Below are 22,727 nucleotides of genomic sequence, written 5' to 3'. Positions count from 1 at the left end.
TTGCGGGAGATAAGACCCTCCCTCAGTAATTGCAGAAAAACCTTCACTGAATATGGCCATGAGGATACTGCACAATATGGAACCGGTGCATAGAGATATGGGCAGTTGGAAGACTTTCTTGCCAAGAATGTCTAGAAGCTTTATTCAGGGGACACCAAAGGCCAACTGATGCAGCAGCTGGCAGATTCAGAACCACAAAGTGTGTGAACTCTGCATTCAAGATTCAGCTTTGTAGCCCTAGGAATGCCAGAGATAAGTGCCTACACATTCTCATCCGCAAAAAGGTCAGACTGTTGTAGACTGTTCTGACAGGGCATCCAATATCTGGAGGGACCCGAAGATATCTATGCAGGGCATCTGGCGCTAACAGGTACATTTTTTCAAAGGAGTTATGCATATTTAGGTAACATACTATCGTAGCAATTTTCAAATGCACTTAGCGCAGGTAAAACATATGGACAATTGAATAGCATATCTTATGGCAATCCTTAAAAAGTCACTTAATGCAGGTAGAGTGTATGTACACACAGAATCCACTTCTAAGCAAGTAAATGCTTTTGAAATTCAGGCCTTAAAACCATGTCCCCCCATTCCACAAACTGAATATGACAGGTGTTCTGGTGAGATGCCAGGTGTATCCAGAAATGGGTTGGAGGTATATTTGTAGAACACTCTCCTGAAAGTGAGGGTTTACTAACCCAGGACTCCAATGATGACAAAGGCAGATCAAGAGGCATTTCTGGTTGCCTTAGAAGGGAAAAAATCCTGGTCAACCACCTCTGAACAGTTTGACTCCACTGCCATTGAGCGAGAAGATCAAGAACCCTATCTCAAGGGTTCTGAGGAAATGTTCGCGTCAATGGGATTCCAGTCTGAGAAACCACTGCAGAAATGCTCGAGAGGAGCAGTTGGATTATTTTGTTTCTAAATGACAAGGTAAAGAAACTTCACACTAGACCTGCAGTGTGGTCAACCACTGATGTGCCCTCTGACCTAGCAAAGGTGAGAACATCCTCTCCAAGGACAAGGATAAGTTCCTCCACCTCAATAAGAGGTTTTTGTTTTTTGTTTTTTTTTGAGCCAAGCAACAGGATAAAGTATATTGGAGCTGGCATCTCTAATTAGAAGCCATTCGCTATCAGCCTAGAATGAATGAGGACTGTGGTAATTGGACAGTGTAGATAAGACCTTCAGCAGCTGGCCTAGAGTGACCTGCAGTGAGTGTTCCAGTGCCTCAATGCTTCCTATGCATCCAGCGCGACCCTGGATGCGCCATGCGCATCCCACGGTACACAGAGCACATCCATCAGCATACTGTGCATCAAGTGCACTGCAGCATCTTGGGCTGACTGTGCCAATGCTGACTTACATTTCTTCAATGCAGGTTCTGGCTCAATGCAGGACAAATGTAACAGTCGACCCAATGGCTTTGATTTAGGCAGACGGGGGGAGGTAATGAGGAGCCCCTGCTCAACTAATTTCCCGACAAGGCAGATACTGAGCTCGGAAGGAGAACCTACTGTCACTTCTGAGACACTTAGGCAATTCCTCTGTGTGGCGCCCTGCGTGTTGAGAATGCAGATAGGTTCACAAGCACATCCGGAACAAAGCAGGAATAGCATGCCAGGGATATTTTTCTTCATCCATTTTGAGAAGACTCAAGTCTTTTTTTTTTTTCTTTTTTTTTTAAATAGCACCGAAAAGGCTACTGTGGATGCTGCAGAGCATGAAAGCAACTAAAAGTGAAGAAATTGAAAGAAAAGAAAAATGTTAAACAAGCCTAGGAAAATATCTGGAGAGGCTGTGCATGGACAAAAGCTGACTAAAGAGGTTCTCGAGGAAATACCCATGTGGGAACTCCCACACATGCTCAGGAGAGCTCAAAGCTCTATTAGACAGGAGAGATATCCATTCAGTGCCACCAGAGGATGTCATCCACAGATCATGGCTAATTCAACCGGCTTATCAACAAGGAGGAAAAAAAAAAAAGGTATCCAAGGGAGATCCAAGGAACTACAGACCAGCAAACCAAAATCTAGTACCAGGCAAAACTGTGGAAGCTATTGCCAAGAAAAGAATTACAGAGCATATGGATAAACGTATCTTAATGGGATAAGAGCCAGCAAGGATTTAAGAAAGGAGTTGTGCCTTACTAATCTACCAGAATTCTTTGAAGGAAGAAACGGGGATAAAAGCAAGCCAGTTAATACAGCATCTGGATTTTCAAAAAGCATTTAATAAAAAGTTCCTTATAACAAATGCCTCAGAAAATTAAACATTCATGGGATTAGAGGCAATGTCCTATTGTGGATTTGTAAAAGGTTAAAGGAAAGAAAGAGTAAGACTAAATAGTCAGTTTTAATATAATTATAGCATTTTGATGGTGCTAGATATATGCAGATCTGTACTATGGTGAAAAGTATTCAGGTCCCCGCCCCAAAGATCTTAAGTATCTGCAACAATGGGAAATAAAACACCATAAGAGGTGTCAATAAGAAAAGCAGGATTTGAACCCTAGTTTCCCTGGTTTTCAGGGAAAACATTAAGCCACTCTTTCCCCAATAGAGTTCTCCTAGTGGAAAGTGATCCTTCGATTTGTACTGGACCAATATTCATTAATAATCTGAAAAGCAAGTTTGCTTACCAAAAACAGTGTTCTCCATAGACAGCAGATGAATTAACCCATGACATGCAAGTGATGTCAGCTGATAGCACCGAATGGACCCTCTCTCTAGCTCAGTGCAGCTATTTAGTGCATGCAGGAGCTCCAGCATGCACACAGCCTCATGAGCCCCTCAAGCCATTTGTACAGCCTAGCTATACTAAGTAGTCCCCTCTCCAGGGAGGTGAGTGGGTATTAAGCATGGCTAATTCATCCTGTCTACAGAGAACACCCTTTACAGTAAGTAAACTTGCTTTCTCTATTGACAAGCAGGGCTGAATTAGCAAAGACATATGGAGAGTCCCAAGCCAAAGGGTGCAGCAGAACATTTACTAAATAAGCAACCAGGACCCAACTGTGAAGAATAGAATTCCAGGGGAACAGGCTACGCAAAAACTGTTTTTCCAAGCCACTGACATTCTCTAAGGAAAGTCCAGATAGCAGCACAACATATTGGAGTGTACAGATGACAAAGTTGCAGCTTTGCAACTGTCTGCGACAGAAAACTGATCTCAAGGGGACTTGATAAGCCTTGACAGTCCGATACGTAGGCCAGCTAGCACATAACAGAACATGATACAATCCATTAGCCTACAGGAAATGATCTGTTTAGTAACTGCTAATCTCAATCTATAAGGACCAGAAGACACCAACAGCTGAGAAGCTCAAGGATGTGGTTGTACATGAAGTAGTAAGCCAGGGCCCATTTGTAGTCCAATGCAGGAAGGAACTCTTCCCCTGTCGAATACCTGAGGTTACAGACAAGACAGTAAACAATAAGTAAACAAGTGCATGATTGAAATCAAAAGCACAGACCACTTCATGAAGAAATTAAGGATGGGTGAGGGGCATCACTCTGCTGTGGAAGAACTGAAGGTATGAGAATAATATTAAAAAAACTCAGAGGTAGATTTTAAAAGGGTTACGCGCATAACCCTTTCAAAACCCCCCTGCACGCGCAGAGCCTATTTTGCTTAGGCTCGGCGGTGTGCGCAAGCCCCGGGGCTTTGCTAGGGGGGGGGGCGTGTCAGGGGCGTGTCTGGAGGGCAGTGCGACGTTCGGGGCGTTCCAGGGGGCGTGGTGCCGCCCAGGGGCGCTCAGGGGTGTGGCTGAGGCCTCCGAAATCGCTCCTGGGCCAGGGAATCACGCGGCGGCGGCTGATCAGCGTGCGCAAGTTACGCCTGCCTGGAGCAAGCGTAACTTTCACGATAAGGGGGGGGGTGGGTTAGATAGGGGAAGGGAAGGGAGGCTGAAGGAAAGTTCCCTCCGAGGTTGCTCCGATTTTGAACGGGCAGCGCGCGCAGGGCTCGGCGTGCGCAAGGTGCACAAATGTGCACCCCCTTGCGTGCGCCGACCCCGGATTTTATAAGATCCACGCGGCTACGCGCGTATCTTATAAAATCCAGCGTACTTTTGTTTGCGCCTGGTGCGTGAACAAAAGTACGCGCAGGCATACATTTATAAAATCTACCCCATAGTGTTCGCTGACCTGCCTAGTTGAAGTAATAGCCACGAGAAGCAGCATCTTTTACATAAAGTTTGGTAGACACATCAGTAACAAAAATCATTTGGTGGGGCAACAGTCTAAGAGGGCCCCCTCTAGAATCAATGAATGCATCCACCCACTGAGAGGTGTTCTCAGACTAGCTGTCATTACTGAATGAGCATGAGCAGCTGCGACTAGGGACCACTAAAAGCAATCAAGCCAGAACCTGAGGGCAAGATAATCTATCTGGAGCCAAGCTTGCTGACAAAAAGCCCTATTGGAAGGAAGGGATGCTCTTTCCATCAAACTTAATCACATTCCGATTAAGTTTGTGAATCCAGGTACAGGAATGTACAGATCCTCTAGTAACATGTACACTGCCACCACTGTCAGAGTTTCGTGAAAACTCTCAGGATCACAGAGACCCCAAAAGGAAGCACTTTGTATTGCTAGTGGGACTCGCTCACTGTAAACTTGTAGCATTTCACTTACAGAATGGAGGGGTATGGGAGCATATGTACTGTTTAAGACCAGGGTGCACAAAGCATCCCTCACCTGAATGAAGAAAAAATTAGCATGAGGGGTGTTCAACCCTGTAGCAGGCCTCTTTCAGTGTTCATAAATCTAGGATATATCTCAATTCCCCCCCCCCCCCCCAACATCTTGGGGATAGGCAAAACAACAGAAGTAGAGCCCCTGGACACACTCCTGGGCCAGAGCAGCTCTATCATCCAGTGACTGAGAAGTGACTGAATGTCAATACAGTTGGGTCATGAGACTGATCTAGACTGACAACTGGATGTGGAGCGCTAGCTGGAGTTTGGGAAAAGCCAGCAGTATCCACATTCCATAAATTTTGGGGAACCCAGCAAAACTGAGGAAAGGCTAAAGAAGTTAGGGCTGTTCAGTTTAGAGAAGAAACAACGGGGGGGGGATCTGACAGAAGTCTACAAAATCATGAAAGGACTTGAACAAGTTAATATACATTTACTCTCTCAGATAACAGAAGGACTAGGGGGCACTCCATGAAGTTAGCAAGTGGTTCATTTAAAACAAATCGAAGAAAATTCTTTTTCACTCAGCAAATAGTTAAGCGCTGGAATTCATTGCCAGAGGATGTGTTTACAGCAGTTAGTGTAAACTGGTTTAAAAAAGGTTTGGATAAGTACCTAGTGGATAAACTGAAACTGCTATTATAGTAATTAAAGCAATAGTAACTTGTGATCTCTCTAATGTTTGGGTACTTGCGACTTGAACTGGCCACTGTTGGAAACAGGATACTGGGCTTGATGGACCCTTGGTCTGAACCAGTACAGTATCTCTTATATTCTTATGTTCATATTGGGTTCCATATTATAAGTCAACACCCATGAAAAATATCTTGGTATCACTATGGATAATACATTGAAATCCTCAGTTCAATCTGCAACAATGGCCAAATAAGCAAAGAATGTAACGAATTATTTGGGCATGAACAGAAAACAAAATTGGGGAATATAACATCTCCTCTATGTCCATCCATGTTGCTGCCACATCTGGGGTATTATGTGCAGTTCTGTTCATATCTCAAAACAAATATATAGCAGAACTAGAAAAAGTACAGAGAAGATCTGCTGAATACGTCTAAGTGACCCAGACTGGCCACTGACCAAGACAGGATGCAGGGCTCAATGGACCATTGATCTGATCCAGCATGGCATTTCTTATATGGAATTTGTTGCCTGAGGATGTAGTCAATTCTAGTAGTACTACTACTGGATTAAAAAAAAGATTGAACATGTTTCTGGAGTACTGGTCCATTAACAACTTTTAGCCTTGGAGACCTAGAGATTGCCACCTCTTACGTAAGGGAGTGAGGCATATTGGATCTGCTGAGAACTTTCAAGTGACACAGGCTGGCTACTGTCAAAGACAAGATAGATACTGGGCTCCATGGTCTGACCAAGCATAGTTCTTCTAATGATTAAGTTTACTTTTGCTTCCAAGAACACCAAGGGGCAACAACTGTATACATATAAGCAAAGATTTCATTCAAAGCTTCAGAGACAACTCTTCAAAAACACCTATATCTGATCCTTTAAAGATTCCAGCAAATGACAGCACTGCAACTCTGAAACTAAGAGAAAGCAATAGGAAGATGTTTTACCAAATATATTCAATAATGCATTTTATAAAAAAGTCAAGAGAGATTTCCAGACTCCAGAAAGAAAATCATGTATAGCAAAAACATTTCATTTAAAATCCCAAATTATTTTATGCAATGTGAAAACAAAAACTAATGGATCCACGTCTTTAATAAACATAGAATGATGGCCAGAACATACAATAGAAACAGAAAATAATTTCAGACAATAGTAACTATCTTACAAATGCAATACATCCTACGTTCCTAAAAACTTGTAGCTAATCAGACCTGGATAAACAAAGAAAATACGTTTTGTATTACTTTCAAGGTTTACTTCAAGACAGCAGTCAAACCAGCGATAACGTCAACAGTTAAACAGCAATTCATTTTGGACCCACGGTTATCAATATCTCAAGACAACATTTGATATACATCAAAGATAATCCGAGTGCGCGCATAGATTTTAACACCACAAAACACACACTGTAAAATTAATCAACTGCAGTATTAAAGCACATCCTAGACCTGTCACATGGATTTCCTTCGTTTCAAGTAATCTAAAGCGTAACCCGTTTATTTGCAAGACCACGAACTAAGTCTGATCTCCCTATCCCTTTATGATACTCCAGAAGTCTAACAATTCCTTTACATTCCCAGACAAGCGGCAGGAGTGTTGTTCCCTCCTCACAACATCCCAGAGGATAGCCTGCAGTACTGATCCCAACCCCTAACCACTGCTTATAAGTATCTGCATTTTAACCCTTTCCTCTACAATATATGTATAGCGTCACCCGAGAGGCCCATTCTATGGCCTATCGTGCCGCCCTTCCCCCACACCAACTATGGGCCAGCAGTGCTGCCCCTTCCCCATACTGCAACACCGCACCCACATATGCTATTCGTTAAGAAAAAATTTAAACTATTTTCCACTTCTACGAAAGAATAAAAACACGACAAACACAAGAGCAGAGATGGGCAGGCCCGATGACCCCCGAGCACAGAGCTCCTCAGCACTAGGGAGAGCACCACCGCACAGTCTGCCACCGTTAGCAAGCTGCCTCTGATGTCTTACCGATGAAATCTGTACAGAAAAAGAGATTAGAAATGAATTAACCCCCGTCTCTTTCACACCCTCTTTCTCCTTCCTCTCCCTCGCTCGCTCGCGCGGCTGCAAAATGGCCGCCGTTTCACTCAAGGCAGCGAAGCAGGGCGGGGAGCGGTGACGCCACTAGGCGAGGAGGCTCTTTATTCCTCGGGTCTTGTTTCCTAAACTGTACCGCCGACCAGCGGAGACGGTGTGAAGGGTTGGCATTTGTTCCTGTGGCCTGTGACTGGGGCAGTAATGGTCGTTTAAGTGTGGTCTTTTGAGATCGAATGTGTTTGAATGTAAAAAGTTGTGACTGGAAGTGAAAGATCTAGCACTCAAGGTAGAAAGGGAGGAAGCTGCAGGAAGAGGGAGTGAAGGAAGAAGGGACCGATGAAACGCTATTAGCATCAGAAGAATGAACGTTACAACTAGAGAGGGAAGGGCAGGGAGTGGGGAATGAGGGGATTAGCGCCATAGGAAAAGTGAGCAGAGAGGACTACGTTGACTTTGAATAGTTGCAAGGTTGACTCTTTCCTACCTCAGAGTAAGGGAAGTTGAACCAGACTACCAGCCCGTGCATCACGTTTCCTGTAGCAATTTCAAGATTCTGCAGCAATTATATGGAATACTAGCGGACCCCTGCCACGCGTTGCAGTGGCTGAGTCAGATTCTTTGCCCTCCCTGCCACTTCCCCTTGCTCATTTAGCTCAGTCACTCATCCTCTTCCCCCTTGGTCACCCCTCCCCTGTCCCCACTCCAACTCTGTCCCCTCACACTCACCTCTCCCTCATTCTTCCTCCCCTGACAGTTACCTCCCTCCTCATTCTCCCTCCCCTCAGTGACTCCCCACCTGGTGAGGGCTGTTTTGTAACCTTTAGGAGATGGTGCACATTTTGTGTATGTGTTTGTGTGTGCCCTCCCCCTTTCTACCCCAAAGTAATCCCCACAGAAACGTTGTGTTTATATAAGCCTCCCCCAGGCCGGTGAAATACACTAACCCACAAGAGTTGCAGAATCTCGGAAGTGCGCCCCCCCCCCCCCCCAGCAGGCCCGACGATACCTTTCAAAAATGGTAGTCGGTGGAGCGGGTGTTCATTCCGGCATGGAAGTATTGGCGCCGGGCCCTCGAGGTGGAGCAATGGGAGCGGTCGTCTCGCTCAGATAGTAAGGGCGAAGGTGCGCCGGTTGCCAGTTCAGAAAATGGCGTCAACAGGCCCTCGCCCTTACTATGTCACATGGGCTACTGCCGCTATTGGCGTTCCCGAGTGTCCTAGTAAGGGAAAGAGCCGTCGGTGCCATTTTGATTGCTGGCAGCCGACAGCCGTAGTGTATGCGAAGTGTCCCGGAGCGGTATTACCCCCCGCTGGAGCAGCCCGAACTATTCTGCAGTTTTCCGTGTGTTCAGAGGTTGAGGGCAGTAAGTAGAAAAGTCATGTGTGTGAGGAGGGTGTTTGTGTGTGAGTTCGTAGGGTGTGGGAATTGCAAACATGTGGTATGTGAGTGGCCTCCCAGTGTAGCATGCTGGTATTTAGTGGGTTTTTATGTTTTTTGAGGGTGTGTGAAATAAGTACAATTGGCATGTGTGCAGGGGGTGTGAGGAGGGTGGATTTGTGTCTGCTCGGAGGGTGTGTGAATCCCAAACATTGGTCATGTGTGTGTGGGGTGTGAGCGTCCACTTACGTCCACCAGATGTCGCTGTTTTGTGGAACCAAATTTTAAAACTTTTTTACCAGCCCCCGGTGTGACATATATGTAATGTAAGTGTAGAAGATCCTTGCCGTATGTGAGGTGAAACTTGTGTCCAAATTTGAACGCAATCGGTTAAGTGGGTGCTGAGATTAGCGATTTGGTACAAACTATTTAACATTTTTATTTATATAGATTTGCATCTTAACTTTAGTTTTATGTTAAACATTTTATTTTCTGACATTTCTATGTTTAATTTTCAGGCCGATACAGCACAGTGCGCTAGCGTTACCCCTTATTCAGTAAGGGGTCGAAAACGCGCGTCCAACCCCCCCCCCCCCCCCCCCGAACTTAATGCGCCCGCAACATGCAAATGCATGTTGCGGGCTCTATTAGGTATTCCCGTGCGATTCAGAAAGGAAAATGTGCAGCCAAGCCGCACATTTTACTTTCAGAAATTAGCGCCTACCCAAAGGTAGGCGCTAATTTCTCCGGGCACCGGGAAAGTGCACAGAAAAGCAGTAAAGACTGCTTTTCTGTGCACCCTCTGACTTAATATCATGGCGATATTAAGTCAGAGGTCCCGAAAGTTACAAAAAGTTAAAACCAAAAAACAAAATTGAAGTTGGCTCGCAGGTTGAAAACTGGACCCTCAATTTTGCCGGCATCCGGTTTCCGAACCCGTGGCTGTCAGCGGATTTGAAAACCGACGCCAACAAAATTGAGCGTCATATAGGAGTTACATATAAGGAGTTACAATAGGTGTGGACCCGTCTACCTCAGAGCTACACTGAAAGCCCCTCCATTTTTAACCAACTTCTACATCAAGATTTAACTAATGTGACCCTCCAGGGCACGTTGGTACAGTATGGGGCAGATTTTAAAAGCCCTGCATGCGTAAATCCAGCTGGATTTACGCATGCAGGGTATGGCAGATGAAATTTAATGTGGATAAGTGCAAGGTGATGCATATAGGGAAAAATAACCCATTCTATAGTTACACAATGTTAGGTTCCATATTAGGTGCTACAACCCAAGAAAGAGATCTAGGCGTCATAATGGGTAACACATTGAAATCATTGGTTCAGTGTGCTGCGGCAGTCAAAAAAGGAAAAAGTATGTTGGGAATTATTAGAAAGGGAATGGTGAATAAAACGGAAAATGTCATAATGCCTCTGTATCGCTCCATGGTGAGACCACACCTTGAATACTGTGTACAATTCTGGTCGCCGCATCTCTAAAAAGATATAATTGCGATGGAGAAGGTACAGAGAAGGGCTACCACAATGATAAGGGGAATGGAACAGCTCCCCTATGAGGAAAGACTAAAGAGGTTAGGACTTTTCAGCTTGGAGAAGAGACGGCTGAGAGGGGATATGATAGAGGTGTTTAAAATCATGAGAGGTCTAGAACGGGTAGATGTGAATTGGTTATTTACTCTTTTGGATAATAGAAAGACTAGGGGGCACTCCATGAAGTTAGCATGTGGCACATTTAAAACTAATTGGAGAAAGTTCTTTTTTACTCAACGCACAATTAAACTCTGGAACTTGTTGCCAGAGGATGTGGTTAGTGCAGTTAGTATAGCTGTGTTTAAAAAAAGATTGGATAAGTTCTTGGAGGAGAAGACCATTACCTGCTATTAATTAACTTGACTTAGAAAATAGCCACTGCTATTACTAGCAACGGTAACATGGAATAGACTTAGTTTTTGGGTACTTGCCAGGTTCTTATGGCCTGGATTGGCCACTGTTGGAAACAGGATGCTGGGCTTGATGGACCCTTGGTCTGACCCAGTATGGCATGTTCTTATGTAAAATATACCTAATGATAATTATTGTTACCCTGTTACTCTAATGCTAATTATTGCTACTATACCACTATTTATGCTATCTATTCCTTTTTGTTACAATATTATTATTTATGCTATCTATTTTGGCACAGTTTTTACTCATATTGTTGCTATAACATCTTATGACATTTCTCTAATCATTTACTGTACCTGTCAAAAGAAAAGGACTTCCTTCCCGCACCTTCCAAATTATTTGTAAACCGATGTGATATGTAAATCGAACACCGGTATATAAAACAAACAAATAAATAAATAAATAAAATAAATAAATCTGATACCCTTGAATGGAATGAGGAACTTCAGAAAGCTTTCAAGATGTTAAAAACTGCCTAGGCCCAGGAGGAAGTGACGTCACCCGAGGCGCATGGACGGGTAGTCTCCGAGCTCCGTGTAGCTGCGGGGAAAAAATGCGATAAAATATAGCGAAACAACTCGCACCACTGCGCCGAGACGATCCCTGACGCGGGTAAGCAGCATGGCTACGCGGCGCAAGAATGTTGACCTCTCAGAGTTCTCTTATGGAGGCACGGCCGCGAGAACATCGACGGAGCCGGGGGAGGAGGAAGGCAAAATGGCGGACGGCACGGCGCGAGCAGGGGGATCGCTAACGGAGGCCAGCGGCAGCACTAGCGCAGACGGGCACGAAATAAGAACCTGGCTGCAGGAGGTAAAGAAAGAGATCATCCAAACCCTGAAGGCAGAAATTAAAGAAAGCATCGGGGCGCTGCGGACTGAGGTGGAAGATCTGGGCGAAAGAATCCACGTGGTGGAGCAAAGCACCGACGAACAGGCCATCATTATCATGCAGCATTCTAAAGAAATTCAGGCTCTCCAGCACGACCGGGAAGAGCTGATTAACAAACTGGAGGATTTAGAGAACAGACAGCGGCGCTGCAACATACGAATCAGGGGGATCCCAGAACAAGAGGGGAACACGGACTATGTAGAACTGGTGCAGGCAATCTGTAAAGCGGTGCTCAGCATGGAAGCCCAGGAACCCTATACACGGACTATAGCAATTGAAAGAGCGCATCGTACCCTAGGTAAGCCCGCTAACAACAAACCTAGAGATATTATTGCCTGTCTGCACACTTTTGCAGTAAAAGAGCTTATTATGGCTAAGGCACGCACGCTCCGCCAGATACAGTGGCGGGGGGAGACGATACAGATATTCAATGACCTCTCTTCCGTGACCCTGCAGAAGCGCAGGGAGATGAAAGCTATCACAGATTCATTGCGGGCTGAAAATGTGCGCTACCGATGGCTATACCCGTTTGGCATTTTGTTTACCGTGAGTGGAGACACCTGTGTGGCGCGGCAGCCAGGGGATGCGGAAAAGTTCCTGCGACAGCGGGGCATCGAGCCAAAAGGATCGGAAGTAGGAAAACCAGCAGGAAGACCAGGGCTGGGACCCCGGTGGCAACGAGCGGGTAAAGGAGGAAAGCGCCTACGCAGGCAGGATGGTGCTATGGAAGGATCTGGGACCCCTGCAGAGTGATTGCTCCAGAAGACTTGAGCTGCTAAGCTCGGGCAGGGAGTGAGTTCTATGGTGGGTGCCCCTGCTGCGGAGGGCACACTGGGTAACCAGCGGGTATGGATCTTGCCCAACTATTTCCCGCGCAGACTGGGGGAAGAGTATGACCACATAGAGAAAATGATGGAATTGGAGTGGGAGGGGGTCGGGACAGGGTGAGGGAAGTTTCTAAACAGCAGTTGTAATTTAAGTTGATAACATGATGTTTTATATATGCTACACGGGTTGATGTTCTTTCTCCCTTTTGTTGGAGGTGAGGATGCACACCTCATTAAGAATGGATGGGGATGGTGGTTGGGGGGAGGGGAGGGAGGGATATGGCGGGGGATATGAGGCACAAATGTACAAATCATTACAGAAGGTGGTAAGAGGTGCGGATGACACAGAGGAGGGTAGGATAGAGCACAGCCAGTTCTTCTTTTTCTTCTCTGAATATGGCTGATTTACGGTTTATTTCCCTAAATGTTAAAGGCCTGAATCATCCGAGGAAACGCCAGTTGCTATTTAAAGATGCGAAGGCGCAGAGAGCCTCCATTTATTTTGTGCAGGAAACACACCTGCGGAGAAAGGATGAGAAATTACTCCGGGATAAGGAGTTTCCCACTATCTTATTGGCATCTAATGGGGAAGGGAAAAAGACAGGAGGGGTGGGTATTCTGTTTGCTAAATCCCTTAAGGTGGAAATTCTGGACCGTAAAAAAGATCAGCAGGGAAGATACCTTGCTGTGGTGGCTAAACTTGATAATATCCTGGTAACTTTGCTTAATATCTATGCTCCCAATCAAAATCAAGGGGCTTTTTTCACCCAAATGGAACAAGCCCTTGACGGGTTCATTCAAGGGTCCCTGCTGATGGGAGGCGACTTTAATACTATTTTAAATCCTCAATTAGATCACAGTCAGTGGCCAGGGGGAGGGAGTAAAGAGCATAGGGCCAGACTCAAACTGGTGATGACCCACTGGGGTCTCGTAGATATCTGGCGTCAACAACACCCACGGGGAAGGGATTACTCCTTTTATTCCAGAGTGCATGGAACATACTCGCGTATAGATATGTGGTTGGGGAGTAAGCTTTGGAACCAGGGATGTCGGGAGGCTACGATTGGCAATATAATATGGTCTGACCATGCACAGGTACAGGGCACCTTTTGTTTGGTGCAGGAGGTAATTGGGACTAAATACTGGCGATTGAATAATGGTTTATTAGCAGATTCTCATTTCTGTGAATCACTTTCCCATGATATCCAGGAGTATTTTGAATTTAATGACGATGGCGAGGTGTCCTCCCGGATGGTCTGGGATTGTTTTAAGGCTGTAATACGGGGAAAGCTCATCGCCAGAGCAGCGGCCAAACAGAAAGAGAATAGGAAGATGAGGGAGGAGTTGCTCAGGGCTATAGAGACCTTGGAAAAGAAACATAAACAATGTGGAGGGTGGCGTACATTACGAGATTTAGATAAAAAGAGAAATGAATTACGTATTTTACTGGACAGTGAAATATTGGATAAGCTGGATAAGAATAGAGGGTTCCGCTTTCTAGAAGGGAATAGGCCGGGACGCTTTCTGGCCAGACAGTTAAAACAACAGATCACCCAGAGCACGATCTTTCAAATTAAAGACTCCAAGGGAACCTGTATATTGGATAATGAGGGCATCCGGAAACGGTTTGCCCAATATTATACGGAGCTCTATTCGGCAGGGCCTCCTGTCCGACCGGAGCGAATTGAGACCTATTTGCAAGAGTCCCAGATGCCCACTTTAACAGCCGCCCAATCCCGAATTTTAGATATGCATATCACTAAGGGGGAGATTTCTGATGCTATAAATGACCTCAAACCCTTTAAAGCACCCGGTTTAGATGGCTTTACGGGCCTTTTTTATAAGAAATTTAAAGATCTGTTGATCCCACGGTTACAGGTAGTTTACAATGATATGCTCACAACCCATGTTTTGCCTACTACTATGGAGCTTGCTGGTATCACGGTGATCCCTAAGCCAGGGAAGGATAAGTCAGTGTGTGGGTCATATAGACCCATCTCCCTCCTGAATTTGGACCTGAAGATACTGGCTAAGGTCTTGGCCCATAGACTGAATATGGTGATCCCGGAGTTGATACACCCGGATCAAGCGGGGTTCATCCCGGGCAGACAAGCCGGAGACAATATTAGAAAAGTGGTCAACTTAATATGGACGGCGCAAAAGTATAATATTCCGGCTGTGTTAATAGGAGTTGATGCCGAAAAGGCATTCGATAGGGTAGACTGGGATTTCCTGTTTGGAGTGCTGCGGAAGGTGGGGATAGGGGACAATTTTCGGGCCTGGATTGCAGCAATGTACTTGTCTCCCAAGGCTTGCATCAAAATTAATGGCTCTTACTCTCCCAGCTTTGCCTTGGGTCGAGGCACTAGACAGGGGTGTCCCCTGTCCCCGCTGCTTTTCGCGCTGTTCATGGAACCATTTGCGGCCAGGGTGCGCCAAAATCAGGATATTAGAGGTATAGTGAGTGGGGGAGTTCAGTATAAGATCTCACTCTTTGCCGATGACATCTTATTTTCTATTGCATACCCCCAGCTGACTTTGCCCATACTGGTACGGGAAATGGAGGGCTTTAGTGCTATATCGGGATTCAAGGTCAATTTGGCAAAGACGGAAATATTGAACCTTACGCTTACGGATGCTCAGAGACTTAGCATCCAGGCCCATTTTCCTTTTAAATGGTCTATCAAGGGCTTAAAATATCTAGGTATCACACTCACTGAAGACTGGACGCAGTTGTTCTCCTTAAATTACGCCCCCTTGATGTTGAAAACAGCAAGGGATCTAGAGATTTGGTGCCCCTACCGGCTCTCTTGGTTGGGGAGGGTGGCCACCATTAAAATGACGGTGCTCCCGTGTTGGCTTTATTTTTTTCAGACCCTGCCCATAGAATTACCCACTACCTTTCTGAAAAGATTACACACTAGGATCTTTCACTTTATCTGGAAAAGGCGACCTCCCCGCATTGCTAGACAGGTCCTCCACAAAGCCCGGGAGGAGGGGGGACTGGCGGTTCCGGATTTTGGCAAGTACTATCAGGCTGCCCAATTACGGGTGATCCCGGAATGGGTGGGGGGAAAGGACCTGAAACAATGGGCCAAAATCGAACAAGACACGGGGGACGGGGTGCCATTAGCGCATCAAGTGTGGGGTATGCCTAGGATAACTAAGATCCAGACCACGGTAAACCCATTCACGCAGGTGACACTGCGGATATGGCGGAAGTCTAGAGTGTGCCTAACTGGGTCGGTCCTGGTCTCCCCTCTGTTGCCAATTGGTTTATATAAATCTAATCATTGGGTACTTAGTGCGGGCGGACCGGTGGATCGCTGGGGGAAATGGGGACTCTGGTATTTTGGACAATTGATAAAGGACAAACAACTGAGAACTTTTCGGGACTTACAAATCCAATATGGTCTACCTGAGACAGAGTTTTACTATTATCTACAACTAAGGCATTGTCTGTTGGACTTATCCCAGCGGGATGACGTGCTTAGAGCACAAACGCCATTTGAAGCTATCTGCGGGACTGAAGGGGAATATATCCAATATCTACAGTTGGCTGGGGTCTATTGCGGGTTCGCCAGCTCGCTATCAACGGGAATGGGAAGGGGAGCTACAACTCAATTGGTCCGCTACGCAATGGAAGCAATGTTTTGGATTTTTGCTACGACATTCCATTTCGGCGAATATACTGGAAACCAATTACAAAGTGCTGACCAGATGGTATCTCACACCTGTTAAGTTACATAAAATATACCCCACCCAAGGGGCGCAGTGCTGGAGGCAATGTGGACAGGAGGGGACTTTTATTCATGTATGGTGGAACTGTCCCCAGCTGGTGCCTTTTTGGAGACAGGTACAGGCTATGATATACCAGATGCTGAATACACGCTTGGAACTACTACCAGCAGTGTGCCTGTTGTCCGCATACCCGGACTCATGGAATGCGCTGAAACGGACTTTAATTCATCATACCCTTTGTGCGGCACGACAGGAGGTGGCGGCTTGGTGGCGGTCCACTGGGGTACCGACGGTGACCACTATGTCACATAGACTTTGGCAGATGCACTGCTGGCATTATCTTCGGGCACAACATCTCGATAAGATGGAGAAACATGTCTTGATTTGGGAACCATACCTCCGTTGGTATAAAGACTTGTGAGTGAGCGGTGCCACTGGGTCTTAGGGGCGGTACCTTACTGCTCATAGGGGACTGATCCAGGTCTGGTGTCGTCTGAGGTAGTTTTGAGTAGATCACAGGGGAATATGGGCTAGAGAATTGGTTGTGCTGAGTAATGGGCTTAGTAGTGTCGATTCGCACAGTACATGTAGCGATCTTAATTAGCAGGGGAGGGAGGGAATGGGATTACTAGGGAATAAGGGGGGGTGGAAGGGGGGGAAAAAGAAAATTGCGGCACTCAGGTATTCACTTGATAGTTTATTGTTCAATGTTTAATTGTTTTATCATCAATTACTGATACTGTATTGTTTATTATACAATGTGCCAATAAAAATTTAAATTTAAAAAAAAAAAAAAAAACTGCCTAGGCCCAGGCACCTGCCTTGGGTTTACCAAACCATAGCAAACCATTTAACTTATATGTAACTGAATGAAATGATTGTTCCCTGTCAGTTCTCACCCAATCCCATGGACTTCAGCAACATCCAGTAGGTTATTTTTCCTCCAAACTGGATTCTGTGTCACATGCCATGCCTTTCTGCTTATGTGCAGTGGCCGCTATTGTCACAGCTATCAGAGCAGCAGCCAACATTGTGTTACTGCACTCCTTAACTGTATATAGCCCCCTGCTGTGTATGCCACTGTGTTGCAAAGCTGTACCCAATTTGACATACAAAGGAGTTTTTGTCAATGGTAGTTTGCTCTGTTAGATGGTTCTGTGAATTTAGCCCCTTCTTCTGCTTTAAATCCTGCTATATTTTTCCAGAACCAGAAAATCATGATCCTGTTCCCACCTATGACTGCCTTACTCACCTTCGCATCTCAGTTCTTCCCTGACCAGATCTTCAGTATGAACTACTACCCAAGCCTTTTCTTGAGCTGTTCATGGCTGGTTCAGCCTTTGTTAAGGATAGGATAAGCACACGGGGTATGCTATAGTCATTATAGATCAATAAATCATCCAAAGAATAGGCCCAGTTCACAAAGTGTGGCAACCCAAATTAGTACTATGAAAATAGACTTGGACAGCTAAATTCAAATTTCTAAAGATTAATATTCTTGCTCTTAAGGACCATCATAACACCAAAGTGGTTATTTGGTTAATTATAACTTTACCTATGACCAATTAAGCAGAGGAAAAGTTATAATTAACCAAGTAACCGATTCGGTGTTATGATGGTCCTTAAGAGCCACCTCCTTCGTGTCTTTAGAAATTTGAATTTAGCTGTCCAAGTCTGTTTTCATAGTACTAATTTGGGTTGCCACACTTTGTGAACTGGGCCTATTCTTTGGATGATTTATTGATCTTCTGTGTCCTGAAGATGTCTTCAAACAGGTGGGAGAACATCTTGAGTTATTCTGATGAACATCTGAATGAGGTGGTGAAAGACACCTCTTTTATTCAGTGAAGATAATCAGATTTTGACGTCATCAAGCTGGTTAGATTATGCTACAAAAGAGGTGGATTCGCACTGATTTACATCGTGCCACACTTATTGAATATTTAAAACAACGTATCCCGAGAGGGTTACATATATATAAAGAACCAAAAGTGTATATGGAGTATCCTGAATTTTTGGATAAATGGGCTTGTATCTTGAATAAATGTTCAATGGATCTACTGTTATTGATCATTGATCAAGCAACAAAGATGTCGGGTGAAATACAGGAGAAGACGACTTAGATTATTTTTTAAAAAATTCAGTTTTGGAGTTGATTCGACCCACCGAGGCTTTCTGTGAAGTATGAATAAATTTCGGTGTGAACTAAAATAATATAAAGATCATTAAATTTAAAAGAGATGAAGTCTATTATAAAAAAGACAACATTGACCCATGCATGAATCGTGAACAGCAAGACAACAGCTAGATTAAAACTGACTTTTTTCTTTTATCTGATAGCTCAGCTGGGAGCGATGGAGAACAATCATCTGCTGATTTTTTAGGAGGTGGCCCTTGTCTTGGTCAAGGGGGTGGCAGGCACAGAATACGGAATCGGGGACCAAGAAATTACAACATGGTCGATTGGCTGCGTCCACCTCCACAATCACAGTTCCCAACATGAGTCACCACCATTAACATTTCTGACATTTTAACATCTGAGAAAGAGAGGTTATTAAACAAAGGTTTAAATTTTGTACCTACTAACAAGCACAACCCTCTACAGTTTCACTGTGATTTTTTTCAATTTATTAAGACAACTACAGCAAAAGGTTTATTTTGAGAAGTTCCCTTCAATTACTAATGAAATATCTAAATAGTTCCCTCTGCCCCCATTAGATCCAGCTATCCAGACTTTTCAACAACTAGTTTTACGTGACTTGGAGGAGTTAGAAAATGCTGAACAACGGGTGTTTTTTTTAACACCCCATATCAGGACATTTTGGCTATTACTAGCTTAAGACAATGTGATAATATTGTTGTGAAAGCAGCAGACAAGGGGGGGGGGGGGGGGGTACTACAGTGGTTATGAGCCATGATCAATACAATGCAGAAGTCCAGAGACAATTGAACAACACTGATTTTTATTTAGAGTTGACTGAAGATCCTACATTGCAGATTCAGGAAGATATTAAAACCTTAGTACAACATGATTATGAAGAAGGCTTTCTAACTGGTAAGAAGAGAGAATTCTTAATTAGAAACCATCTTAGTTCTCTGGTTTTGTATATATTACCAAAGATACACAAGTCTATTTGGAATCCTCCTAGGTGGCCAATTGTGTCAGCAAGAGGTTCTGTGTTTATTTTATTTTTATTTATTTAAAAACTCTTCTATACCGTCGTTAAGTTAGTTAACCATCACAATGGTTTATAGAAAGGCACGATAATAAAATATGAGTGGTATAGATTACAAATTAATCATGTGCCATCATAGTACGGTAACAATATAATATAATAAACTGTGTGAGTAAGTTAAACCTGTTTGTCAGGCATATATTAGGCGGCTTGAATTTAATATTAATATGCGTTGGTGTTGGAACCCATCTCCATTTTTTTGGATAAGATCTTACAACTTTTAGACCTATGAGCTCAGTCATATATAAAGGACACTACCAGTATGATTAATTTTCTTTGGGAGCTCCCTTTTGAACCTGATTGACTTTTAGCCACTTTTGATATGAGTCATTATATACTGTAATTCCCCAGGATGAGGCGTTGGCTTCGCTGGCAGAAATTCTGAACATGAGAGGGAGTGATCTGAGGAGTCCAACTAAATATATTGTTGAATTAGCAACCCTAGCATTAAGTAAGAATTATTTTGCTTTTGATGGGAATTATTAATTACAAGTACATTGTACATCAATGGGTGTGGCTATGCCCCTGATATCGCCAACATGTATGTAGCTGCCTATGAATCTAAATATTTGAGAACCACTGGAAAGATTGTATTAAATGCTGGAAGTGCTATATTAATGATATTTGTCTTGTGGCAAGGGTCATCTGCATCATTAATGGATTTTCATTCTTGGTTGAATTCTTGTGGGTCTGTTTTGAAATTTACAGTGAATTTCCATGAACAGGAAATTGGGTTTTTGGACATGAAAATTTTTAAAGATCAACATGTTCTCAAAACCACTATTTTATTGTAAATCTAATGAACGCAACAACCTATTATCTTATGAGAGCTTTCATCCTGTCAATTTCAAGAAGAATCTTTCACTAGGACAATTTTTGCGCATTTGCAGACTAAGTTCTGATATCAGTGAATTTAAATCTTAGGCCAAAATAATGGCAAATCGTTTTTTAGATAGAGGTTATCCTCTGTCCTGGGTGATTTTTTGCTACAATCTCAAACACATAAATGATCGGACAGACAGACCTTTGTCTTAAGACATTCTATGTCTTCGACATCGATATGTAAATCAATTTGGAAAAATTGGATGATTTTACAATGCACTCACTTCCTGTTTCACGCACCAATACGGTTTGCTTTTTCAAGGGGTTACAATGTGCATGATCAAGTCTTTAGTGTTTAAACATTCCAGCTGAAGCCATGTGCAGAATTGGCCACTATCGATGAGGGATGCTTTTGGTGTACACTCAAAATTCAAGAAGATTGTCACTTCTACACTGAGTAAATTTTATTCCGTGATAACCAATTCCTCTTGTAGAGCATTGTTTGTCGTATATATTTTAAGCGGTCCCTGTGGCTTATATTAAATTGGTATGACTAAACGGATGCTCAAGACTCAATTGATTGAATACAAAAGTTGTTTAAATACAGGCAGAATGGAAGCACCCATGGTGGCACATTTCCTTTAATTTCAACATACAGTTGCAGATATACAGTGGATTGTCCTGGAGACTGTGCATGAACATTGGCGAGGAAGAGATAGGGTTCTCAGTTTGGTGCGTAAGGAACAAGCCTGGATTTTCCGCATGAACACAGAGGTCACACTCTGAATAAGGAGATAGAATGGGCTGTGTTCAGTTGAATGGAGATTTGTGTGACATCACTGGGTCATTTGAATAATGATGGTATTTAAGATGACATTGTACATTAGAGCCTTTCATCTAAAATGGCTGCATGACAAGAAGCTACATACAGCTTGTGATGGGCAGTGATTTTTACACAAGAATTCCTCAATGAAATAATGTGTAGCTCGCCAATCTTTTGACCTTTGAAAACTACTGTCTTGATGAACATTTGAGATGTTTGGTTAACCTGCCTGTTTATATACTTTCTATTCATTGATTTTCAGAGAGCACAGGTTGGCATTTTGAATTTGTGATTAAAGCCCCTGAAGCAGTTCCCTCGAAACATGGTGCCATGTTGGGCGAATTTGGACCTGAAGCATGAGTGAGCACTGATTCATCGCTACCACATTGTGTTATGGGATTGCGAGGAGCTCCGTGAAGTGCTGGGGCAGGTGAGGAGTGTCAAGCACAAGCTGGAGATGCAGAACCTTGGCCTCTGCCAAACCTGATCGCATCAAAGAGACCCAGCAACGCAATGTTGGTCTCTGGGGTAGCCCTCCGGCCACTCGATAGCCCTTTTGGACCTGCCGTATGGGAACAGCAAATGCGACCGGATGGACAGAAGCTGAAGGGCGAAGACATCAGACGAAGACTCAGGATACGTGAGGGATTCACACGAAGAGTCAGGATACTTGGAGAAGGTGAGATGATACTCAGGATACTTGGAGAAGGTGAGACGAGACTCAGGTTGGTTGAAGGTCTGAGACGGGACTCTGATTGATTGAAGGACTCCGAAAGAGTCACAAATCAAGAGTTCTGAATTGGTACTGTCACACCACGCACCCTACACAGCCAATCAAGGCAGGTCACGGACCACGCTGGTGTTTCCCAACTCAGGTAACTTGGAGGTTCCACAACAAAGACTCCGACGAGGTCTGCACCAAGCTGAATTGCTATATTTAAACTGATTGTAGTTGTTGGCTATTACTTTTGTGAACCATTCTGATAAACCTTTTATGAGTGATATATTGTTAAATAAATTGAATTGAATTTCCCCTCCTCCTACCTCAGTCTCATTCATTCCAAATATGACTGTATCTGTACTAGGCCTTTAAGAAATCAGGAGTCTAGGTGGTAGATCTGTTCCACTGGGCAGCAATGCTGGTTTTTACTTTTTTTTTTTTTTTTAATTTTCATGGGACCAGGAAAGAAGCAGATGCAGCTGTATATGCCACTCAAATGTGCTTTTTACTGTTTCCTTCCAGCACTCAGCAGAGTTGCTTACCTGTAACAGGTGTTCTCTCAGGACAATAGGATGTTAGTCCTCACATATGGGTGACATCATCAGATGGAGCCCTGTCATGGAACACTTTTGTCAAAGTTTCTAGAATTTTGACTGGCACACTGAGCATGCCCAGCATGCCACTAACCCTGTAGCCACCAGGAGTCCCCCCTTCAGTCTTGTTTGTAGCAAAAGTATGAGCAAAAAATAAAATAAGAAAACGTTATCGAACCCAACTCCGTGGGGTGGCAGGTGGGTTTTGTGAGGACTAATATCCTGCAGTCCTGGGAGAACACCTGTTACAGGTAAGCAACTCTGCTTTCTCCTAGGACAAGTAGGATGGTAGTCCTCACATATGGGTGAATAGCAAGCTAC

General features: G+C 44.1%; 1 protein-coding gene across 13 annotated transcripts in view; it reads right to left on the bottom strand.

Moving 5' to 3' along the window:
• LOC115096893 (copine-1-like) overlaps positions 1 to 7,991 on the bottom strand; it is a 238,687-nt gene extending 230,696 nt beyond the window's left edge. For 5 of the 13 annotated variants that reach the window (XM_029612136.1, XM_029612139.1, XM_029612141.1 and 2 more), the window contains exon 1: positions 7,346 to 7,557. Coding sequence is in view for 2 of the 13 variants with exons in the window: in XM_029612135.1 (XP_029467995.1) it covers positions 7,899 to 7,940 (42 nt within the window). In the remaining 11 variants the exon portion in view is untranslated. Of the gene's footprint in view, positions 1 to 7,345; positions 7,558 to 7,898 lie in introns of those variants that run through there. The other 8 variants (XM_029612135.1, XM_029612134.1, XM_029612133.1 and 5 more) reach the window with 5 other exon arrangements.
• Between the last annotated feature and the right edge of the window lie 14,736 nt (positions 7,992 to 22,727).

This window comes from Rhinatrema bivittatum, chromosome 8, assembly GCF_901001135.1.
Source record: "Rhinatrema bivittatum chromosome 8, aRhiBiv1.1, whole genome shotgun sequence".
Classification (NCBI taxonomy): Eukaryota; Metazoa; Chordata; class Amphibia; order Gymnophiona; family Rhinatrematidae; genus Rhinatrema; species Rhinatrema bivittatum.
Note: the sequence above shows the minus strand (reverse complement) of the source record. Positions and strands in the feature narration are given on the sequence as shown.